Source organism: Filobasidium floriforme (assembly GCF_021052385.1).
Source record: "Filobasidium floriforme strain CBS 6241 chromosome Unknown HD553scaffold_11, whole genome shotgun sequence".
In the NCBI taxonomy this organism is placed as follows: Eukaryota; Fungi; Basidiomycota; class Tremellomycetes; order Filobasidiales; family Filobasidiaceae; genus Filobasidium; species Filobasidium floriforme.
Genome location: NW_025763632.1, coordinates 794,630 through 815,803, shown reverse-complemented (window position 1 = coordinate 815,803; position 21,174 = coordinate 794,630). Strand labels below are relative to the sequence as shown.

At 53.3% G+C, this 21,174-nt stretch overlaps 9 protein-coding genes across 9 annotated transcripts; 8 read left to right on the top strand and 1 right to left on the bottom strand.

The window, feature by feature from the left end:
* Nucleotides 1-919: 919 nt before the first annotated feature.
* On the top strand, nt 920-1,575 carry HD553DRAFT_263831 (uncharacterized protein; the record flags this gene model as incomplete). Its single annotated transcript, XM_046177439.1, has 3 exons — nt 920-957; nt 1,024-1,338; nt 1,404-1,575. Coding segments are annotated over 3 exons (525 nt in total), but the record flags the coding sequence as incomplete, so codon positions are not given.
* A 788-nt stretch (nt 1,576-2,363) lies between these two features.
* HD553DRAFT_342335 (uncharacterized protein) lies at nt 2,364-2,715 on the top strand (the record flags this gene model as incomplete). Its single annotated transcript, XM_046182736.1, has 2 exons — nt 2,364-2,609; nt 2,686-2,715. The coding sequence occupies 2 exons, from the start codon at nt 2,364-2,366 to the stop codon at nt 2,713-2,715; spliced, it is 276 nt and encodes a 91-aa protein (XP_046036700.1).
* A 385-nt stretch (nt 2,716-3,100) lies between these two features.
* HD553DRAFT_272279 (zrt1 protein) lies at nt 3,101-4,403 on the bottom strand (the record flags this gene model as incomplete). Its single annotated transcript, XM_046177753.1, has 6 exons — nt 3,101-3,235; nt 3,299-3,415; nt 3,485-3,557; nt 3,623-4,053; nt 4,128-4,205; nt 4,245-4,403. Coding segments are annotated over 6 exons (993 nt in total), but the record flags the coding sequence as incomplete, so codon positions are not given.
* A 1,177-nt stretch (nt 4,404-5,580) lies between these two features.
* On the top strand, nt 5,581-6,892 carry HD553DRAFT_355796 (putative peptidase family-domain-containing protein; the record flags this gene model as incomplete). Its single annotated transcript, XM_046183835.1, has 4 exons — nt 5,581-5,791; nt 5,866-6,009; nt 6,086-6,529; nt 6,603-6,892. The coding sequence occupies 4 exons, from the start codon at nt 5,581-5,583 to the stop codon at nt 6,635-6,637; spliced, it is 834 nt and encodes a 277-aa protein (XP_046036698.1). The 3' UTR covers nt 6,638-6,892.
* Nucleotides 6,893-7,779: 887 nt separating this feature from the next.
* Nucleotides 7,780-9,285, top strand: HD553DRAFT_311764 (p21-C-terminal region-binding protein-domain-containing protein). The gene is made up of 7 exons (XM_046180014.1): nt 7,780-7,936; nt 8,020-8,072; nt 8,150-8,336; nt 8,413-8,625; nt 8,702-8,805; nt 8,864-8,963; nt 9,020-9,285. The coding sequence occupies exons 1-7, from the start codon at nt 7,841-7,843 to the stop codon at nt 9,167-9,169; spliced, it is 903 nt and encodes a 300-aa protein (XP_046036697.1). The 5' UTR covers nt 7,780-7,840; the 3' UTR covers nt 9,170-9,285.
* A 189-nt stretch (nt 9,286-9,474) lies between these two features.
* On the top strand, nt 9,475-11,742 carry HD553DRAFT_311762 (putative chaperone regulator). The gene is made up of 10 exons (XM_046180013.1): nt 9,475-9,868; nt 9,928-9,957; nt 10,020-10,046; nt 10,107-10,266; nt 10,342-10,711; nt 10,781-10,861; nt 10,928-10,947; nt 11,005-11,105; nt 11,165-11,305; nt 11,369-11,742. Exons 1-10 carry the CDS (start codon nt 9,512-9,514, stop codon nt 11,690-11,692), a joined length of 1,611 nt encoding a protein of 536 aa, XP_046036696.1. The 5' UTR covers nt 9,475-9,511; the 3' UTR covers nt 11,693-11,742.
* HD553DRAFT_272021 (uncharacterized protein) lies at nt 11,735-13,228 on the top strand (the record flags this gene model as incomplete). The annotated part of the gene is made up of 3 exons (XM_046177738.1): nt 11,735-12,385; nt 12,775-13,113; nt 13,181-13,228. 3 exons carry the CDS (start codon nt 11,735-11,737, stop codon nt 13,226-13,228), a joined length of 1,038 nt encoding a protein of 345 aa, XP_046036695.1.
* Nucleotides 13,229-13,523: 295 nt separating this feature from the next.
* Nucleotides 13,524-15,951, top strand: HD553DRAFT_311759 (Aldehyde/histidinol dehydrogenase). Its single transcript, XM_046180012.1, has 8 exons — nt 13,524-13,734; nt 13,799-13,857; nt 13,918-14,094; nt 14,156-14,526; nt 14,591-14,919; nt 14,992-15,075; nt 15,147-15,321; nt 15,400-15,951. Exons 1-8 carry the CDS (start codon nt 13,558-13,560, stop codon nt 15,453-15,455), a joined length of 1,428 nt encoding a protein of 475 aa, XP_046036694.1. The 5' UTR covers nt 13,524-13,557; the 3' UTR covers nt 15,456-15,951.
* Nucleotides 15,952-15,965: 14 nt separating this feature from the next.
* Nucleotides 15,966-17,923, top strand: HD553DRAFT_335432 (uncharacterized protein). The gene is made up of 5 exons (XM_046182193.1): nt 15,966-16,427; nt 16,542-16,714; nt 17,124-17,168; nt 17,306-17,421; nt 17,765-17,923. Exons 1-5 carry the CDS (start codon nt 16,132-16,134, stop codon nt 17,873-17,875), a joined length of 741 nt encoding a protein of 246 aa, XP_046036693.1. The 5' UTR covers nt 15,966-16,131; the 3' UTR covers nt 17,876-17,923.
* Nucleotides 17,924-21,174: the final 3,251 nt, after the last annotated feature.

The following is a 21,174-nucleotide window of genomic DNA, read 5'->3' as shown; positions in this document are numbered from 1 at the left end:
TGATCCTCCGAGACGCGCCCGCGCGATGTACGGTTTCAGAACGTCGCCCACCATCCCCCCATCCCCCATCCCCTGCTTCCAGGACATTGTCAAAACGAACGATAGTATCAGAACGAGAAGAACAGCAGGCATACCTCTCCTGAGCCTATCAGGCCTATCACCGAACCAGCCCGGCCATACAGTAGTAGGTTGATTGGCGGTCGTCGGAGCGGTGTTGTATTGGCGAAGACAATCCCCCCCCCCCCCGAGCGATATCTATCGCTTCATGAGATGGGTGCCTGTTTGCTCCAGTGCTGTTGTCAACAGATCGCGGCCTTGATATATGAAATCGAACGGCTTCGACTAACAGCTTCGATTACAGGTGCAAGTCATTGATATGGTAGCGGATTTCCAGCGGGACAGTTTGCGCGGTCCTCAAGCCTTGAGGTTCGAGACCCGGCGCTGATGCACGCGTTTCAGACCGTTTCAAGACAAAGCAAACCCCTCGGACGCGCCCCTGTCTCCGTAAACATCCTTTCAGACCGCTTGGTTTTCAAACAAGCAAGGATAAGAAATCTCCGGTATTATAAAGACTCGCTAGGTGGGTATCGAGACCTCCATGCACCACCCAATCTTCTAAACGTTGCCGCTTTACGCATTTTCGACCTGCCGACCCGAACCCACTCCTCGCGCTCGTTTCGTCCTCTTCCGCTTATCATAACCATAACCAGCCATGCGCATCCTCCAAACACTTTCGCTATACTCCTTCCCCCTTCTTATATATAGCATATCATCCCTGCAACTTTCCACGGCGGTCAAGGTCTCCCGGGACGTCGATTGGGTGTCAAAAACCGATGTCACCCCCATTGTTGGCACCACGTTGACAAGACGTGCGACTGAAGAGGCGGCCAAGTCGGATCCTACGACTGGGCAAGGCGTGGTGACTTTCTTGCAGGTTTTGCAACAGGCGAATATCAAGTGAGTACGCCACCGTTTCTCAGCACAGCGTACGGAGCCAACGCAACTGACGTTCTCTGCCGGCAGGTCCCAAGCATGCTGGATCAACCTCGTAAACGCCACGCAATCAGAAATGGGCAGTTGTCTTCAGCTAGACACCCTCGCCCAGCTCCTCGTCCAAGACCCAGCCAACAGCTCGTTCGCCGATTCCGCCTCGACGTACCTCTCGGCGATGTGTGGTCAAGCGCAATGTTCCCAGCAAGCGATCGACGCTTGGAAACCCGCCTTTGACTGGGATTGCGGGTTGGCAGAGGATTCGGGGACGCCCTTGGTCCAAGCGCTAGACATGACCTTGAAGCTGTATACTTCGGCTTACAGGAACCTGGCGTGCGATATTACCTTGTCAGTTGTGACCTGGCGATATGCCCCCCGCATTCGCATGAGCTGAACCGTTATTCTTCAAAAAGCAATGGGACCTCGACAAACTGCCTCGCGGAAGTCCTGAACTCGACCGCAGTCACCAACAACCGGGATTTCTTCACCAATATGATTTCCGGGATGAACATCCAATGGTACGACCAATCGTTCTTCGGGGTCAAGTGGTGTACCGGGTGTTATTACGAGCTCTACAAGGCTGCCATGTTCCTGATCCCGTCCATTCAAGGATTAGAACAGATGCACTGGCTTGGAGGCAATCTCACCCAGTGCACCGAGCCTGCCGATGTCAAGTGGGGAGGTCAGTCGGCGGCTACCCGATCTTAACCATATGAACGCAACTGAACTGACTATCTCTGCGTAGACGTGTGCGATCGTGCTAAACCCAACTCGTTGATAGTCACGCCGAACACGAATCCAGGAGGCGCAAGTACAGGTGGCGCGAGCTCGCTGTCATTACCCTTCGGGCGAGAGGGGCGTTTGGCTCCTGTCGCCGCTTTACTAGTCTTCGTAGCCAGCATGTTGGCTACTGTCTAGGAAGCGGGCTTCTTGTAGACTGTTCTTGTGAGATGTCCGAGCCTTGGCATTGAACCTATCGATCGTACATAAGGGTGTCAATGCTTGTCAAAGTGCTCTTTTGAATCCCCGTGCATCCTAAATGCTCCGTCCTTACAATAAACTCCGACAGAGCCTGGAATTCAAAGGATCGCAAGCCAAGAACAAATCGACCCAATTCGAAGAAGAGGGCGTTGCCGTCAGAGTAGATGAAGGAGATCATGTTGATGATGATGTTGATAATCTTGATGGAGGTGTTGCTGCGAAGACAAGTGATGAAGAAGAGGAGATGAGAGAGAAAAGAGAGAGTCCCGCGCTAGCCCAGTTTTCCAGATCTAGGACACAGGGAGATCCAATATGTCAACTCTGGCCGGTCATACACCAAGGCCAAATCTGAGAAACTGCTGGGAGACCCACACGCTGGCCTTGAGGAAAGGATGGCAATTCGATGGCCTCTCAAAACAACGGCGAAAGAAGAGGTGGAGGAGGCTGAACAGGAGGAAGCGAAGGCACGGGGCGGAGTCGATCATGAGAAAGAGAAGGAGGAAGCAAACAGCAAGGCCGGGGTCGAGGAAGAGAAGGAGAAAGAGGAAGCTCAGCCGAAGGATGGGGTAAAGGGCAACAAGCGAAAGGCCGTACTACCCCCAGCCTACCTCTTCGGGGGAGCAGGTGGAACAGGATCCGTAGAGCCCCTTCGTGCATAATTTTTACCACCCGTTCTCGTCTTCAGGAGATGGGTACATAGAACACACGATATAGGTCACAGGAGGGACGATCGTACTCGGATAGGCTGATGGCAAACTAGTGTGACGACATGAACAAGGATCCCTCTATAAATGAGTAGTCATAGCAATGTACTCGACCATTCGAGCTACAACGCGTTTCATGTCGGCCGTCTTCGGTGATTTCGTCAAGGAGAGTTGTATATAAGGATAGCCCGGAAATAAAGGACGACGAATCCCCTGATGGATCGCCTCCTGCTTCTATAGAGAACGTGTGATTATGATAGCGATTTGATAGGTCGCGCGATGGCGATTTTGTCGAGACTCGAAGCGTTGGGAGGGAATAGTGTATGATCTTCTTTTCTGTGGCACGAGCCATTTACGCCCACCTAGAGTGCAAATTCAAAAAGTCAGTCGCCAGCCTCTACAACTCACTTCGAGACTTAGAAGACTCACTTTCCGAGGACACTCATGCAAATCAGACCGGCCACCAACGAAAAAAGAGCGACGAAGACTCGGCTCCAAGGAGCGGTCCTCAAAGCGCCCCGGCACCAATCGTTCGATAGAAGGTCAAAGGCAGCGTACAGCTACATCAAGAACAGCTTTTTAATAGGCGATGATCGTCAGACAGGTATATGAAGGACACTTACGAGAATACCAGCGGAGATACTGTTAAGGATACCAACCGAGAGCAAGGCGGCTTTTCCGTTGGCAGCGAAACCATCGTGAACGCCCACACCAATGGCGATACCGATAGGAGTAATGATCTATAGTGAAAATGGAAGGACGTCAGGATATATTACAAGGTGACCAGACACTGTACGGAAAGGACGTACGATGAAGGCAGCACCCATGATCCAAGGCTTCCAAGCTTGAGTGAAAGGCAGCAGAGCGATTCGAGCACCCAAACTTATGTGGCCATGCCGGTCGATCAGTTAAGCCTTCCGGATTAAGAAAAGCAGGCCAGAACTCACGCAAGACCCTCAAAGAACTGGTGGAAGACGATGACGATCAGGAGCGTAGTCCAACCATTCCCACCGGAAGCGCCCAGCGTCACTCCGATCATGATCGAGTGGAATAGGATACCAGCCTCCAAGACCAAGACTTGCCACTTCTGATCGGAAGCGGCCAAGTGTGCGTGGTGATCGTGTCCAAGCTCCAGGAACTGGGGGTCCACTCCAGGGGTCTCGCCAGGAGACCTGGGCGACTTTTCGTGCCCATCCCTCGAGCTGCTAGGGCTGACTGCTCCGTCGGCGTGGTGCTTGGCCATATGACGGTGTCCGAGAAAATCGAGCAAAAAGGTGATAAAGGCTGCAGCGAGGGCAATGGCGGGAGCAGTGGCTTCGTAGGACATGTGGCCGATACAGCTGTTGGCAAACATGATGAAACCGTGGAACAGCAGGTGCTGAAATACACAAGGACACGCGCGCGCGCGCGTCAGCCAGAGCGTGACATCTGGGAGCAGACAGGACAACTCACGATGAAGGCGGTGGAGAGGATGATACCCGTTCCAAAGTGTTTGGCCACAAAGAAGACGTTTCCCATGATACCTCGTCCCTTCCCGGTCTGAGCGTCGACATTCTCCTGATGGCTGACGGGTCCCTTCCTTCGTCCGCTGACAAGAGGGATGATGACTCCGAGCGCGGACGTGACGAGGACAATAAAGATGGCACCAATGTGTAAGGGCTTGTTATAGTTGGCAATCTCGGTGGTGTCGCAGTTGGCGAGCTGTTCGGGGGAACAGTTTCCGTGGTGATGACCGACTGAAGGAAAGAGGCCGATTGCTTATCAATACGAGATGCTGATGCGCAGATTCAGACGCGACTCACCGTGAATGATGCAGTCGCCATTGTCTTCCTCTGCAGCAGCATCGTCACTGCTCTCAGCGGCTACGCAGTCGTAGTGGTCAATGTCTAAAAGATATAACCCGATTAGTTGCTTGGATCATATTCAGATGTCGCGGATCCCAATGTTACTCACGCCAATGACATTCGGCTCCGGAAGGCGAAGTGATTTCGGATGCGTCCGTGGAAGCGGCGCCAGCGGCAGCTGTAGGAGTGGCTCCCCATCCAGCGACGGAGGTAGCACCCCAAGCAGGACGCTCAGTGACATCTGCCCCCCAGTTGCTTTGTGCTCGAGCGCCGAGAGCTAGAGCGAGGACGGTCGAGACGAGAATAGGTGAAGCACGCATAACGAGTGGTAGATGAAGGAAAATGTAATGGGGGAGATGAGGAGGCGAACCACTTGCCAAATCCGCCAAAGTTAGACACGAGCATGAGCGCGATTCGCTCGACGTCTTTATTCAAACCGACACGGAGACACCGCTACCAGTCTCGTCGGACACTGGCCCGCTGTGACTGTTCGCCAAGAAAACCGACATAGGTTGGATCGCATGCAAAGTTTTTTGGCGTTTACGAGATGACCGAGTTCCTACGGTGTACCTCCGACAACCGAGGTCTTTTCGATAGGTAAGATTCAATTCATCGTGCCAAAATCGACAGGACTATAAAAATTGAGGACTCGAAGGTCCCGATGACCGCGCTCGGTGAAGATGCGCGCTAACGGCAAACTCCTGTTTCAGTCTTGGCAACGCCATTTATCTAGATCGCAGAAAAAATCGCCCGATCACATCGATTCGTTCCACATGCAACATCCTATGAGTCGAGCGGGGGTGAGATCCTCTGTGATCTTGCGCTTGGCGCACAGTCAGGATGTCCGGGATGACCGTGAACCGTATGAGATGAAGTGGAATTGCAAAGTCGTTAAAACGGAGGCGGGTCATGCCGTCGCGAGATATAAGTCTCGACGTTCTACCCCGTTCAAGTTGGCGTCTCTTCTCCTCAATCGTCCTACAGTACACTTACCAAAAATTCGCGCGTCTTCTTAACTGTCTTATAAACTACCAAAGCTGCCAAAACCGACCAACACCACAATGATCGCATCCGCTCTCTTCGCCCTCGCTGCCCTCCTTCCCGCCTCTTTGGCCACTCCCATCAAGCCCGCCTTCTCCAACTTGAGCAAGCGTGACCTCAAGGCTTATGCTGAGGAGGTCACCGTTCACTCGAGCTGCAACGTCACTCAGACCAGGCAGTTGAGGAAAGCCCTCGCCGATACCTTCGAGCTCACCGCCTTTGCTCAGGAATGTGAGTCCTGAAAATCCAGTCCGCGTATAGTCTGAATATGACTTGACTAACATACTTGTATTTCATTCGGGTAGACGTCTACCGAAACGGACCTTCGGATCCCGTCTACCAATTGTACTTCGGTGATGGCGACTCGGTCGTTGTTCTCGGCGCTTACGAGAACCTGATGAGGTCGAACAAAGAGGGAGTCTTACTCAGGTGTGACGACATTGACGGCAGTGAGTCCAGCTCTCCGGCGTGTATATTTCAAAATCAAACACCAGCTAAATCGGTATTATGGTTCCTCTTCGATAGACTGTGTCCAGGATGGATGGAGGGGTCACTGGCGAGGCGAGAACGCCACCGAAGAGACCGTCATCTGCGACCTCTCTTACATCGACAGGAAGTACAACGAACAGTTCTGCGCCTTCGGTTACAACGTCGTCAACTCCTCTCCCTCTTACTACTTCTCCACCGACCTCATGCACCGTCTCTTCCACCTGCCCAGCATCGGGTTGGGCAAGATCGGACACTTTGCCGACGACCATGCCGACTGTGTCAACCTCGCCAAAACTAACGGTACCGCCGCTGTTTACAACACCCATTCTTTGCAATACTTTGCCAACCACGTTTACGCCGTCGAGGTTGCCGAGGGTGGGGAGGGATGTATCGGAGAGTACGACTCGAGCGGTATCGTCGCGCCTACTACCACTTCGGCCGCTGCTGCTTCGGGAACTTCTTCCGCCGCCGCCTCTTGTCGTGAGTCACGGTCGCCAGGGAATCTTCTATCCAGCCCTTGTCACTGATACAAATGTTTGTATTTTGCTATCAGACACCCACTCTGACGGAGAGGTTCACTGTGTCTAAGCTAGTCTTCCACTAGACGGCTCACCACGACCAAACCAAAATACAAAACTTCTTTACTTTTCACGAGGGAACCCGGGGATTCACACGACCATATTATAGATTTTTTGCGATATAACGGAAGGGGAAAGAAGCGCAACCTAAGCATGCAAACTCGTCGGACTCGTGGTCTTCGATTGGGAGACACGGATTCGGAGGACGAGTTTTGGGTCAGTCAGGAGAAACGGTTATATACGCTACGCGCCTGTTGTCACTAGAATAGACGATTTCATAATCACGCTCCTTACTCTCTCTGCGATACCGAAGTAATATCTGTAGTGGTGTTGCAATTCGATCGCGAGGTGCTGAGGAGCGGACGCGCTTCTGCGTGCGCGATTTGGTTTCATGCGCTTACCGAGACTACGGGCTAGTCAATTCGTCACGATATATAGGCAGGCCTCCGTACAAAACCACAAAACCACAAAACCAGCTTCTCATGCACGTTCCCCGTAACCTCGTCGACTTTCCTCATCATCTCTGGGTTCAGCATGGTTCGAGGAATGCCCACAACGTCAAATAACATCTAGCCAGCGTATTTCGTCGGAACTAGGCTGGCTGTCGAATCAACTCGCAACTCGTGAGTCTCGACTCCTTGCGTCATCTTTCTTGGATGCCAGGACCCCTGCTCCCATCCCGATCCTCTTCCACCTCTTTTCTCTTTTTGAATGATGCCATTATGCTGTGCACCAGTCTCGACTATTTTCTGAAGACACCATAAAGCTTCGTCGCCAAGGTTATCTTTATACGCTTCCTTGAGTGAAACGACCTCTGACAAAAAGAGAAAATCATCTACCCGACAACCCGTCATCCATCTGGATCGTTCCGCATCATCAGAACAGTCCGCTGATCGATTTGATCTCTCTTCTTGAAGGTCGGACACTCCCATCCCACCGGCATCTACTATCGTGGCTCTATCACAGTAAGCTGTAAGTCGAGAAGGATAGCGGGAACAGGTCCTTTTCCTTGGATGTGGTTCGATCTCGTCACGTGAAAGCTGTAATCTCGTTCTCGTAAATTTCGATGATTTGTATCCGACGATCCATGATTCGTATGCAAGTCCCATCTTGCAACTTGATCAGATCCAGTTCGCTATCGCTCCGTCCCGTCAATCAGTTGCCCTCACCACTTTCATATCAATCATAATCATTCCAAAGCTTTATCAGAATCATGCCTGACCAGGTCATCACCGCCGTGCCCGCAACCAACATCAAGCGAAAGAACCGGGAAGAAGAGGAAGATAGCGATGATGAAGGCAGCGATGTTGTGAGCGGACCTGTCGACTCAAGACTCGAACGGAAGGGTCGATATTGAAAGGGCCGCTTTCTCCGACATGGTGTCCGGTTTAGAGCATGATCAATGTCGATTTCGACTTTTACAACCCTAACCCCGAGGTGGACGAGTGAGCCAGGACGGAACGACATCTAGCACTCGTAGGGATTAGCAGCTGATTGTCCACCTGCGAAACCCGGTTTCCAGCATCGCTCTCAAACGTCTACTCCGGCAACTCTTCACCTCAGATTCCGAACTGTTCGACATCCATGCACTTGCCCAGCATATCCTGAGCTCGGCGGGTCAGATGGGAATCGGGACGACGGTCAAGGTGGATGGGACCGAGAGCGACCCTTATGCGTACATCAGTCTGGTCGACCTGAGCAATGTCGATGTGAGTGCGAAGTCGATCTGGTCCGAGTCTCTCGATTAGTGAGCTTACTGAACTCGCTGATATCGTTTGATGCCAGTCCAAACCGGCCGTGAAACCCCTGGTCGAGTACCTCATCTCCCGCCTACCCGCTTCTTCTCCTTTCCGAAACCTACTCGTCTCGACTTTGTCTCCTCAATCTAAGAACCGGATAGCCCTCGTGGTATCAGAGCGTCTCGTCAACTTGCCAGTGCAGATCATGCCCCCACTCTGGAAGATGACGATCGACGAGGTGGAAAAGGCACGCAAAGAGGTGGGTCCCGGTCGAGATTCGACTTCAAGAGAGGGTGTGGGAAATGCTGATGGACCGACCTCGATTGTGCTTCTAGGGAACCCCGGGGATGGACTTTACGCATTACTTGTTGATATCGCGAGTATACAAGATGGATGTGGGCGATGAGAACATTGATACGGCCATGTCGGCGAATGTACCGTGAGCTTATAGAGATTGCAAGGTCGGTGAGACCGCAAGCTAACCTTGGTACACGTAGGCAACCGTCATCGAAGAAGGCCAAGACGACGAAACCTGACGTACCGGCTGGGACAAACAATTTGTTCCACTATCACCCGGAAGAAGAGTTCCTCGAGCAGGTGAGAACAAACGGTCTTTTAATCCTGTTACCGAGGCTGACCCCCGTCGTGATCAGTCGGCGCTTCATACCCATACATTCGAATTCAAGACCTCGCAGCCGAGAAACGAAGACTCGTTTGGTGTCGAACAGAAAGGAAGGATGTCAATCTACGATGCGAGCAAGATGCAGGCCGCGCTCAAGGTTATGGAAGACGCTCTCGCGTGAAGGATGTAGCCAGACACAGACTGTATCTTTTACACACCTATGCGGGTATGAGTGACAACCTTTGGGAGACGTTGTCCGGCCGATAACAGATGCGATAGTGGATCAAGTTGACGTTATCGTCGGGCCCGATTCCTCTGAGGAAATGGGGGCATGACGTGCTGACTGATCCAATTTCCAAAGTTCGCTTCCGCGGGTTTTGCCGGGGGGAACCATGGCATCGGCACTGCGACCTGGTCGACCGATGATATAATCGATCAATCGATCTGATCTCATGGGGGCATATGTTCGCTTGCCAACAGCTTTCATTGCGAAAGAGCATACGGCTGGTCGAATAGCGTCACCATGCCAAGCCCAACCATCGTCGAATCACGGCTTAGAGGCTCACCCGCCGTCTGCACGAGCTGCTCAGCAGAGCTCGATTTCGAACGGCCGCATTCTTACGAAGGACAGCTTCACGTTCGGTGCGCTCGATGCAAGAACGTCTTTGCGTGGAAACCCGAGAGCTCTACAGGAGGGGGTAGCAAGTACAGCGGCTCTGGAAAAGCTGGATCGGGCGTGGCTACGAGCGGTCGACCGGGTACCGATGAGAATCCTAAAGAGACGGCGTATTATGATATCCTCGGAGTCACTCCCAAGGCGACTCAGGAGGAGATCAAGAAGGCCTACAGGAAGATGGCTATCAAACTGCATCCGGACAAGGTGAGTCCTTGTACGATGTAGAGACAGGTCTTGTAACTAATGTCGCTGCTATGTGACAGAATCGAGGAGACCCAGATGCGGATGAAAAGGTGAGGCTCTAATTCTCACGGCGATCGGATATATCACAGCTCATCACCTATCATATGCACAGTTCAAAGACCTCAGTATCGCTTATCAGGTGAATTTGCATGCATGCCTCATGCCCGCGGAGCTCGATCTCATCTTTTCAGTGTTCCAGGTACTGTCGGACCCGAACTTGCGTCACATTTACAACCTCAATGGACAGCGAGCTGGAGGCGGTGTAGAGCCTGCTGGTGGTTTCCAGGATCCTGACGTAGTACTCGGAATGATGTTCGGAGGAGAACGATTCCGAGATCTCGTCGGCGAGATCAGCATCGGTAAGCAGGTGTGCGCGAGCTCAATCCAAGGCCCGTTCCAATCTGATCGTCCCTGTCGTCTTATATCGCTATCAGGCAAGGACATGAAGGACGCCATGGAGGCCGAACAGCAGGAAGCAGAGGAAGAAGCTGCAGCGGGACCACGAGCTGTTGACGCCAAGGGCAAGCCGATCTTTACGCCCGAAGAAATCCAGAAGAAGCAACAACGACAGAAAGCTCTTGCCGATAAAAAGACCGAAGCCAGGAAGGTCCGGGTCGAAAAGCTGTCGGAGAATTTGATCAACAAGGTCTCGATCTTTGCTGAGGGAGCCAAGTCGGAGAACGACAAGGCGGTCATGACCTCGTTCAAGGAGATCTGTCGATTGGAGGCGGCTGAGCTCGTCAAGGAGAGCTACGGTTGGGAGTTGCTGCAAGCCATCGGAAGAACTTATATTTCCAAGTCGGAGTACGTCTTGTCTACGATCGCTATGGTGACAATGACTCTTTGCTGATAAACGTGTGTACGACCCAACAGGCAATTCCAGGCTTCCTCGACTTTCGCTCCGTTTGGTTGGTTCCACAGTGCTAAACAAAACTTCAACCTGATCGGTGATACGTGAGTGATGTCAGTCCAGAACATGGATCTAGTTTGCATACCAAGTTACTACCCTGTGCCTTTCAGCGTTTCGACACTACGAGCTGGTAAGCTCTTTTCCACGAACGAATCAGGACTCTCGCTCACATATTTGGTGATTGTAGCACTGGAGCTCAAGGCTGTGTTTGAAAAGCTGCAACAAGCCGAACAGTCTGGCCTGTCACAGGAAGCCATCCGGAAGCTTGAAGAGCAGGCTGCGGAGCAGGTGAGATGAGCACTACGCCTTCCGATAAACCCAGTGCTGATATGCCTGCTCTCCGTTAGGGTATGCGAACCATCTGGAAGGGTGCCAAGTTAGAGGTCGAATCGGTCATTCGTGAAACCTGCGACAAAGTGTTGAATGACGCCACTGTCACCGAGAAGAAACGGTACATGAGGTCCGTCGGTCTCAAGATCATGGGAGAAGTGAGTATCGCACCTATGTACGATCTATTGAGCGCCATTGATTTGTCCTTATTTCGTGATCAGGCTTTCGTTGCTCAACCCAAAGAAGGCGAAGAGGTCGAAAAGGTTGAGGAGCGACCAAAGGCTCCTCCTCCTCCGCCTGTCCATTATAATTACCCTCAGGACAAAACCCCCGCTACCCACACCAGCAGTGCGACAAGAGGCCCCAGTAACCAATCGCAGCCACCGCTGCCTCCAAGGCCGACTCAAGCACCGGAGAAGACCAAGTCTACCCCTCAGTCCTCCGCGCCTAGTCAGGGTAGTCAGTCGGCACAAGGCCCGCCTACACTACCGCAACGAAACGAGCCTAGTGCCAAGTCCTCTGGTACGCATGCTGCTCTACCCTGACAAGGCTGCGCGCGCATGTAGCTTATCTATAATATACATTTGATGACAGGTTCTTCTCCGGCTCCATCATCCTTGTTGCTGTTTACTACCTCCCAGACGCCTCTCGAACCCCGATACCCTCATCCTGAAAAGCCTAAACTACTCATTCCTTCGTTCATACATGCTTCGCTTCACTCGGCGCTCGACCGGGAGCCTCCAAGTTTCAAGGTCAACCCTGACGGAGTTCTGATGATTCCGGATCCTAGCGACAGGATTGATGACGTCAACGGTGTCGTACCTCCGCCTGGACCGATCACGCAAGATTCACGAGGTGGTGAGGCGAGCTTCAAAGACGCCGAGATCACGGTCAAGATGTACCTCGTTACGCCGGCCTCGCACTCCATCGAACAACAGAAGGCGCAGGTGGCTCGAGCATTGAGAAACTTGGTGCACTACAAGGCCAGAGATAAGCGATGGAACGGGAGGGCTGCGCAGCACATCGACACGTTTTTGCTCGGGTGGAAAGGCATCGAATACACGGGAGATGAGCGCATCGAGCCAGAGAATGTCAAGGCACGAGCAGCCAGCTGTGGGAGTGCTAAGCTCGCCAGCAGGATGGCAGCCGAGGCCGAGCGAGAAGCGGATAGGAAGCAAAAGGCTAAAAGGGGTGAAATCAGCGAGGAAGAGAAGAAAGACCTCGTTGAACTATGGCAGGTACGTATTCGCGATTGAGTTACATATGATCCCGCCATACATTTACTCATCTTGCCCCGTGTGTATCGCTGCAGGCTTTAGGCTCGCTTGTACCTCAGGCCAAACAGCTCGGAGTCATGAGTCTACCCCTTCCCCTCTTACAACTGCTCTCCGAATCGAGCTCCAGCTCTTCGCAGGGACATATTCCGGCCTTCAACTCGTTGCGATCTCGAGCCGGTGTGGCGTCCATGGAGAGCGAGGTACATGACCCGACTCCTGACACCATGTCATCGATGTCGACCTCTGGTGGACAGGTGAACCCGAAGAAGCAGCATGCAAGTGCGGGACGAGCCGACAAAGAGTTGCTGGATGAGTATATTGAGACGCCACCCAACGGGTCGCCAAGGAAGGAGATGTCGAGGTTGCCGTCAATGAATGGCGATGGGACGAGAAAGGCCAGTCCACCTGCAGTCAACAGCTTGAGCACGCCGGAATGTCAGAGCTTGCCACAAGAGCTGCTCGACTTTGCACGTGATACGAAGATCGACCTCTGGGCTGGCAGCACCGGCGAAGGTAGTGATCCGCTACCGTCTGTGCACCTGCACAACACGCTCGCGGAGTTTTTGAACCACCTGCCAAAGGAGTTGATACAGCAAAGTAGCACTTTGGGGACGACCGTGACCATCGATCAGGATGTTGAGAACGGGACGCGCAAGCAGCTGGGAGTCGACGTTGAATGGGTGTTGGGGGTGAGCTGGCCTGTGATCAGTCGAATAGTACCTAGATTCACGCGGCTGACCTGGTGATTACTCGCAGTACACGGTCGTATCCAAGACAAGAAATGTCGTCGAGGATAAAGGGTAAGCTCCCTTGTATCTGCTCTCTTCGTTCAACGGGACATCAAGCTGACGTTTCAAACCCTTAACTGTTCTTTGAATAGATTCATCATTTCTGCTGCTCTTGTATAATAAGCTTGTCCTTTGACCCAATCTAGATTCTTGCATTCGTCCGATACCTTCTGTAGCATGGAGCCGGAAATCCGTTTCACGTGACTTTCGAGAATGAGAGCGGTAAGCGGCGTCGAGGCGATGAGTAGGATAAGGACCGACCCGATGTTTGTCTGCTTGAACGCCCATTCCATACCACAACTCGCTTTTTATCTTCCCTGCCCTACCCTGAGATCAACTACCAAGATGCCTTCTATTCCTATGCAAACCACAATCTCGCCTCACGACCAGTCCGCAGTGTGCACTAGACCCCTGGTCAGCGAGGAGCAGCTTGATGTCGTCATCTCGGACGCCGTCAAGGCTCAAAAGTCGTGGAAGAGGGTGTCGATAGACGAGAGGATTCAGATCGCCGAGAAATGGATGGTGAGTGAAGCTCGAACACTGTATGGATCTGTCTGACCTGAAGGTGCTTATGCTGCTGCTTTAGGTCGAATTCGAACGTCTGAAGGATGTTTTGTCGGAAGAGATCACCGTGCAGATGGGACGGTACGTACCAAGTCCAGACCGAACCCCGTGTGCGTAGACTAAAAGACTTGCTCATATCAGGCCCATCTCTCAAGGACCCGGAGAGGTCGGCGGTGCTCTGTTTCGAGCCAAACACTTGATCAGCATCGCAAAGGACTGCCTGAAGGATATCCCCCAGACCGCCACCGACACGGATGCTCTGAAACGGTACATCAAGCGAGAGCCTTTGGGTGTCATCGCCATCGTTGCCCCGTGGAAGTAAGACACATGTTATATGATAGAACTTAGCTACATAAGCTAAGCATTACGGTATATTCAGCTTCCCCTACCTAACAGTCGTCAATTCACTCGTCCCCGCCATCCTCGCCGGTAACTCGGTGATCATCAAGCCGTCCCCGCAGACCCCCTCAGCAGCCGAGAGGTTCATGACCACCTTTGCCGCCGCCGGTCTGCCACAAAGCGTCATCCAGGTCATCCACGCTGACATGCCTACGACTGCCAAGCTGGCGGCAGACGGCCGAGTGGGTTTCTTGTCCTTCACGGGATCCGTAGCTGGAGGGACGATCCTAGCCAAGGCTGCGGCCCAGGGTGAAGGGTTCAAGGGCGTCGGACTCGAACTCGGCGGGAAGGACCCGGCGTACGTGAGGTCGGATGTGGATGTCAAGTGGGCTGCTGCAGAGTTGGTGGATGGTAAGTTCGAAACTCTGATGTCGAGCCGAAGAATAGGTACTGAATCGATATGTGACATTATAAGGTGCCATGTACAACTCGGGACAATCGTGCTGCTCCGTCGAACGGATCTACGTGCACTCGTCGGTGTATGACGAATTCGTACAAGAAGTCGTCAATGTCGCCAGCGCCTACAAACTCGGCGATCCTCAGGACAAGAATACCAACCTCGGACCTGTGGTCAGTCTGGCCAGTGCCGAGAGGATCAGGAAGCAAGTCAAGGCGGCCATCGATGCCGGCGCGAAGAACTTGGTGGACGAGAGCAAGTTTGAGGCTGCCAAAGAGGGTACAACATATGTCGCTCCTGTCGTCTTGGTCGATGTCAACCACGAGATGGAGGTCATGATGGAAGAGGTGAGCCTGATGTGGTTCTCTAAGGTCCGTCAGAATCAAGTGTGCTGATTTCGCTCCTTCTGCTCGGATCAGACTTTCGGCCCTGTAGTTGGGATCCAAAAAGTCGATTCGGATGAAGAGGCTTTGCAATTGATGAACGACTCGACTTATGGTCTCGTCAGTATCCTTTCCAGCACCAGCCGCTCGCATCTAGATGATAGCTGATCCCATGGTGACATCGCTCGCAGACCGCTTCGGTGTGGACCAACATCGAAAACCAGGAATCCGCCGACGCGTTCAACATGTTCTCTAGCGAGCTCGAAACGGGTACCGTCTTTTTGAACAGGTCCGACGCTCCGGACCCGGCCTTGTGCTGGACGGGTGTCAAGAACAGTGGACGTGGGGTCAGCCTATCGACTTTCGGTCAGTACCGGTGTGACGTTCTGAGCGGCTGATGATCTGGAATGTGAGGCTGATGTGGATGGCTGGGTGTGTGAGCAGGATTCGATCAGTTGACCAGAGCAAAGTCGGTCAACATGAAGGTCAAGACGACCTAGTCCGCGACCGAGATGATCAGGGTTTAGACCTCCTCCTGTGTGACACAAGACAAGCGATTCACAAATATGCATGATGCCCATTCTGCTGTGACTAAACAAACGGCGAGTCGCGAGTGGATTTTACAGTTCTTCTGCCTCGTCGGATCATAGTATCTGCCTGAGACGCCGAAACGAGTACCATGTGACTTCATTGACCAGGTTCTGATCTCGACGAGCCGCAGACTCAGGATTGCACAAGAATACAAAGAGGACCAGTTTTGAAGGATCGTTACATCAAGCTGTCCTAAGCTCCTAAGTCGGCCTCAGCCCCCCATCTATCATCTATTGGCAAGCCGCAGCCGATCGCACGATCGCACAAGAGCCGAATATTCCCGCTCTAGTGTCTCGTGCGTCGTGTTTCGTTTCAGAGTCATCTTGGTATTGCTTCTACCCTCTGGCCGACAACTACGGGAACTAAAGGAAGGGGGAGGGGGGAAGAGCATATCGATATGTGCGGGGAGGGTCCTTTGACTTTTCTTTCCGAAAAGCCGCGGCGGGCTTCATCCCGGTGGATCTTTTGTTCGATCCACCTACCGACCTGGCGACAACGAGGAGGTCCGTGCGTGTTGTTGGTGGGTCGTCGTCGCATTGTCGTATGGGTAAATTGTAAGACGATGCGTGTTGCAATGTCTCGGGCATGGTTGTGGCCGCGTTCTGCGTCCACAACGGGGGTCCAAAGGAGGTCCGTGGTGGGCCGATCAATCGATCGATCGAGAAGCGAGAAGCGAGGGGAGCTTGGGTTGTTCTTTTTCGCGCCAGAGACAGGACGAAACGCGAACGACCGGCTCCGCATGGTGCTCCTCTCCCTCTTGCGCCTTGCGTCTCATCATTCATCAATCTGATCACAAGTTCTCTGATGGAAACCACAAACACGGACGAACGCAGACAAGGATCCCAAAGGGGCAAGCGCTACCACAAACGCGTTCAAGAAAAGTGAGATCCACCCGAAGTCTGAAGGAATATATATACGAGAATCACCACCGACACGATTGGTTGCCAACGAGCGCGTCTTTCTTCTTTCCGAACAACCATCTTGATTCGTCATAGCCAGCGAGCATACCTCATCCGACCTAGTGTAGTCACCCACCCCGCCGTCATTGTCATCTTGTCGTCATCACACCCACGGCCCCGCCCGAAGAACCACACCAGCTACTTCTTGGTCTCGCCCCAAGGGACCCCCGAGCATTCGCAATCACACCGGGCTAGTTTCGCGGTAGTATGTAAGTTCCGGACTTTCCAGTGCCTCCTCTGCTCGTGATACCTCGACGTGGATGACGCCATGTATCCCATAGTTCGTGGGAGATTCGAGGTCGAGATCGGACCGTCATTCCGCGGAATAGAACGAATGGACGTACGACGCACACTCGGGGACTTGGCCAGAGATATCTGTACAGGTCGAGGAGACGGGTGTAAACCTTAGCTCGTGTCGTTGCGCAAGAGGAGACGCACTCGGGACCGACAAAGGTCGAGGACGCCGTCGTCATCAGCATCAGCATCCTCTTTCAAGTCATCTGCACTCACTCCTCTCGTCCTTCACCTTCTTAGCGATACCTACGTTGTGTATTCTGTGTTTCAATGACAAGAAAGCTGACTCGCATCTTCCCACTTCTGCTCTCTGCCATGCGTCAGTCAACGGCGTTAGAGTTACCAACCACCTCAACCCGGACCCGCTCGGTACCAGAAAATAACACCGAGCGACCCGATCTTTCCGCTCCACCACCGCCACATTTTTTTCCTCGGTGGTCGTCAAAGACACGTGGTTATCTCTCATCCTCCAGCGCCCCCTGTTTTTTTTTTCCTTTCGAGAAGAGGTCGCGCGAGCGAAGAGCTAGGACACGTCAGGAATTTCGACGGGGACAACGTAGAGGATCGCAAAGTTCACAAGCTGCAAGTTGCCGATTCCAATACAGTGGCCAGTGGTAACCTGGTGCGTCACGGTCCGTGTCTTCTCTCTTTTCGGTCCTCGTCGCTGTGTTTCGGTCTCGGGAGGTCGGGGTGTCATACACAGGGACGATGATTGGTCGACCGGGGGAGAAAGAGGTAATCCGAGCGGTGCTGGATGACGACGGTCGATGACGAGCTCTCTCGTCTTCCATTGTGGAGTCTGCTCGGGAATGTCGGGTGTTCGAAAGAAAGCGTTACGCGCACACTACACATGGGGTATGGGGGGCAGGTGTTATTGCTCTCGAGCCCGAAAAGGGAAATACAATATGGTCTCGAACGAGCCATTCCGTTTCATCGCTTGGGCTGGCCTCGTGGTTATCCGGTAGCGAGTCGATCATTCTGTCGATCACTTTGATCCACTCGAGAACCGGTTGTTCCGCCATACCCACCAGACCTCGAGCGGAAAGCAGGGAGCGACACAGCAGGTCTTGTTGTAGCGAGGTGGGGCCGGGGAAGGCGTTGGACCGGATCGGCGTCTGTCTCGTGCCGAGTATCAAGAGAATAGTTGTCAGGTTCATGTTTCGAGGTCTGACGACTGCAAGACATGTGCGGGAGTTGGGCGGTCATCAAGGGCGAAACATTCGGGATCAGATCGTCAAAGATCCCTCTTCGGCCCGCTGCCGTAAAACGATCGTTGCGGAAAAAAACACGGGGTGGGGGCAAACACATGCAAGGCGACGGCGACGTCCGCGCTTGGCCAGCCTCGCCCAGGAACTCCCTTGGGCGCTGCACCGTAGCGAGGCGAACCCTCTTGGAGCGTTCGTTTGAACCAGTTGACCGTTCGACATATACATGAACGAGCCTGGACGGGATTCGTACTAGTTGCCTCATAGCGTCGTCGTATTGGAGTGAACGTCGTAACTGACCTGTAACAATATATACCAGCAACTGCACCATCAAACACCATCTGAGTCGTACTAGCGATCTCGACCAGATCCTAGCAGTCCACCAAAAAAAAAAGTAGCGACTCGCCGGCGAAAACAACCCCTCTCGGCCAGTTCCGACTTTTCCACAACAACCCCTACTTTTTCGACTTTTGCCTAATTACGCACGACTTGCAATCGTCGTCTCATCCCGACAATCCATACGAGCTCCTATCGTGAGTATCAGCCCTGACAGCCTGCTGGCAGTTCACCGCTCATCCCGTGCTCACCTCGTTTCTTTGCATTTCGCCCGCAGTCGCTGTACACTAATCTCTGGTCGTACGACGCGAAATACCCCTGCCATCTGATCCTTCTTACTCCCTAATCTTCGTCATCATCCACCTTCGACAAAGCCCTCAACATGGCTTCGGCACTTCCCATCCGGCAGAACAACGCCAACCAAAACAACAATGCCTCTCGTCGCGCCAACATCAGCTCTGGTAAAGGTGGCTCGCCAACTCGACCTTCCATCTACCCCATCTCTCCCACCAACCCCCTCTTTGCCGAAAGCATGGGTGCTAGTCCCATGTCATTCGGAATGAGCTTTACTGGGGCGGGCGGTATGATGAAGAGCTGGAAGCACAGCTTTATCAACCAGAACGGTCTCGGTGGACGGGGGCAGAGCTTTGGGGATCGCAATGCATTCGGTTCCTACAAGAACGCCAACGGTAGCTTTAGCGGATACATGGATGAGTGAGTCTTGAGGTCCTGGTCCCAGATAGTGCCGAGTATACGTACTGACTGATCCTGTTCATATCATAGTTCGAATGACAACTCGTCAGACCCCTTTTTGAACTCGAATGGCGATTCCACCATCTCCTTCTCCTTTACCGGCAGGAACGGTTCCTTTCGATCTCCTTCCGCCCTGGGTATTCCCATTGTCCTTGGAAGCTTCAACGGAGGTCAGAGCTATGGCGCAGGAAAGAGTTACGGCGGGATGAGCATCTCTGGAAAGAGCTTTACCGGTAGTAATACCAATTGGGGCCGCGTAAAGAGCAATATCATGAAGAAGGAAGCGGACTTTGTAAGTCGCCGCTGGCTGGCCTGAGGACTCGAAGGCAGACCTAATGGATACGCTCTCTCGATATAGTGCAAAGATTTTATGTGCTGCGGACAAGATCTCGGCAACCTGCACGACCTCCTCGAACACGTCAGTACTGGTTCTTGATAGGGACGAATCTCTTCACCTGGAACTGACTCGCTTTCATTCTTGCTCGCAATAGTACGAAGAAGCCCACGTAGTCGTGGTCAACTCGCCATCGTCTGCTTCCAACATGGATCTCTCCCTCGAAATGGACGCCGATAGCAAGTGGGCTTACGGTGGGGACGAGCTGGACGTCGAGATGGAGGCCCTTGACGAAGAATCCCCTTCGTCGGGTTTCTCCAGTGTTACCAACTCGACCCAGACTTCGCCCGCGCCGGGTCACGCCACCCCCGGTCTGATCGCGAGCAATCAATCGACCGGTAACGCCATCTCTTCGGCTCTGAACAACCTCGCCCTGGACGGAATGAACAAAGCGAACTCGTCATCTGCTCCGCCTACGAACCGCACGAAATCGTCGGACGAGATCTCCGCCTTCGATAGCTTTGTCGTCTCTTCGCCTCCCAAAGCGTTGGACCCCGACTTGTCTACCAAATCGACCAGGGTCAAGCCGGCCAATCTGGCTGCCTCCCGGAGAGCCTTGCACGGTGGCATCAATGGCCGTCCAAGCAACGACACCCCAACCAAAAACGCCTTTGGTCTGAACGTCAGGAGGCAATCTCCCGAGCCCGCCAAGACGACAACCGGATTCACCGCCGTTGCGCCCAATGTCCTCTTTACGAACGCAAACACGCCCACTCCCGTTTCTCCTGCTGTAGCAGAAGTGACGACGACCACTTTCGGAGCTCCTGCTCAGGCGGAAGCGACGCCCTCTCCTGTCAGCGCTCACGCCAAGCCTGCCGGTTGGAAGGTTCCGGCACCTGCAACCACGTCGACCGACGTGACGCCTCAGCCGTCCCTCTTCTCTACCCACCGACCCTTCCGATGTCCTCAGCCGGGATGCCAGAAGTCTTACAAGCAAGCCAATGGTCTCAAGTCAGTATAACGTTGTTCCTGCCATTGCATCGATCTGCATTCTAACCGCCGGCCTGTCTTGCTCAGATACCATATGCTCAAAGGGCAATGCAACTTTGAAGTCCGCGATGCTATGGAGTGGGCTGGTCTGACTCAGGAGGAGGCCGAGGAACGAGCCAAACCCTATGCCTGTGCCGCCGGTGACGGATGCAACAAGAGGTATCGTCAAGCGAACGGATTGAAGGTGAGGCGGCTATTGCCAAATGTCATCGTCAGATCGGTCAGGACTGACGTCCATCTTTCTTGTGTACAGTATCACTACATGAACTCGGGGCTTCACGGAGAGATCGGCTTGATCCTCCTCGCTCAGGGTCAACACCCCATGCCAAACATGAACCCCAAAGAGACGAAACCCCGACCTTCCCCCCACCCTGCTGCTGCTCGACCCGGCGCAAGAGCCGCTGGATTGGCACCTGGTGGCTGGATCAAAAACGCCGTCAAGACGAGCGGCAAGGAACTCGGCTTGCCTCTGAGTGGGACAGACAACCCTCAACAACGAAAAGGAGAAGATGCCGTCTTGTTCAGCACGGACGAAGCCCTCGCGCTCTAGGAGCTCCAAAGACGACAGTTTCCCATTCTCAAGGCGTAAACCCAACACCCAGCCTTGTGTACTTTTTTCTCTCTTGCGAACACTGTTCTCCGCTCCTGTTATAGTACCAAGTCTCGTCGGTTTGTGTGATGCCTCTCTTTACGTTGT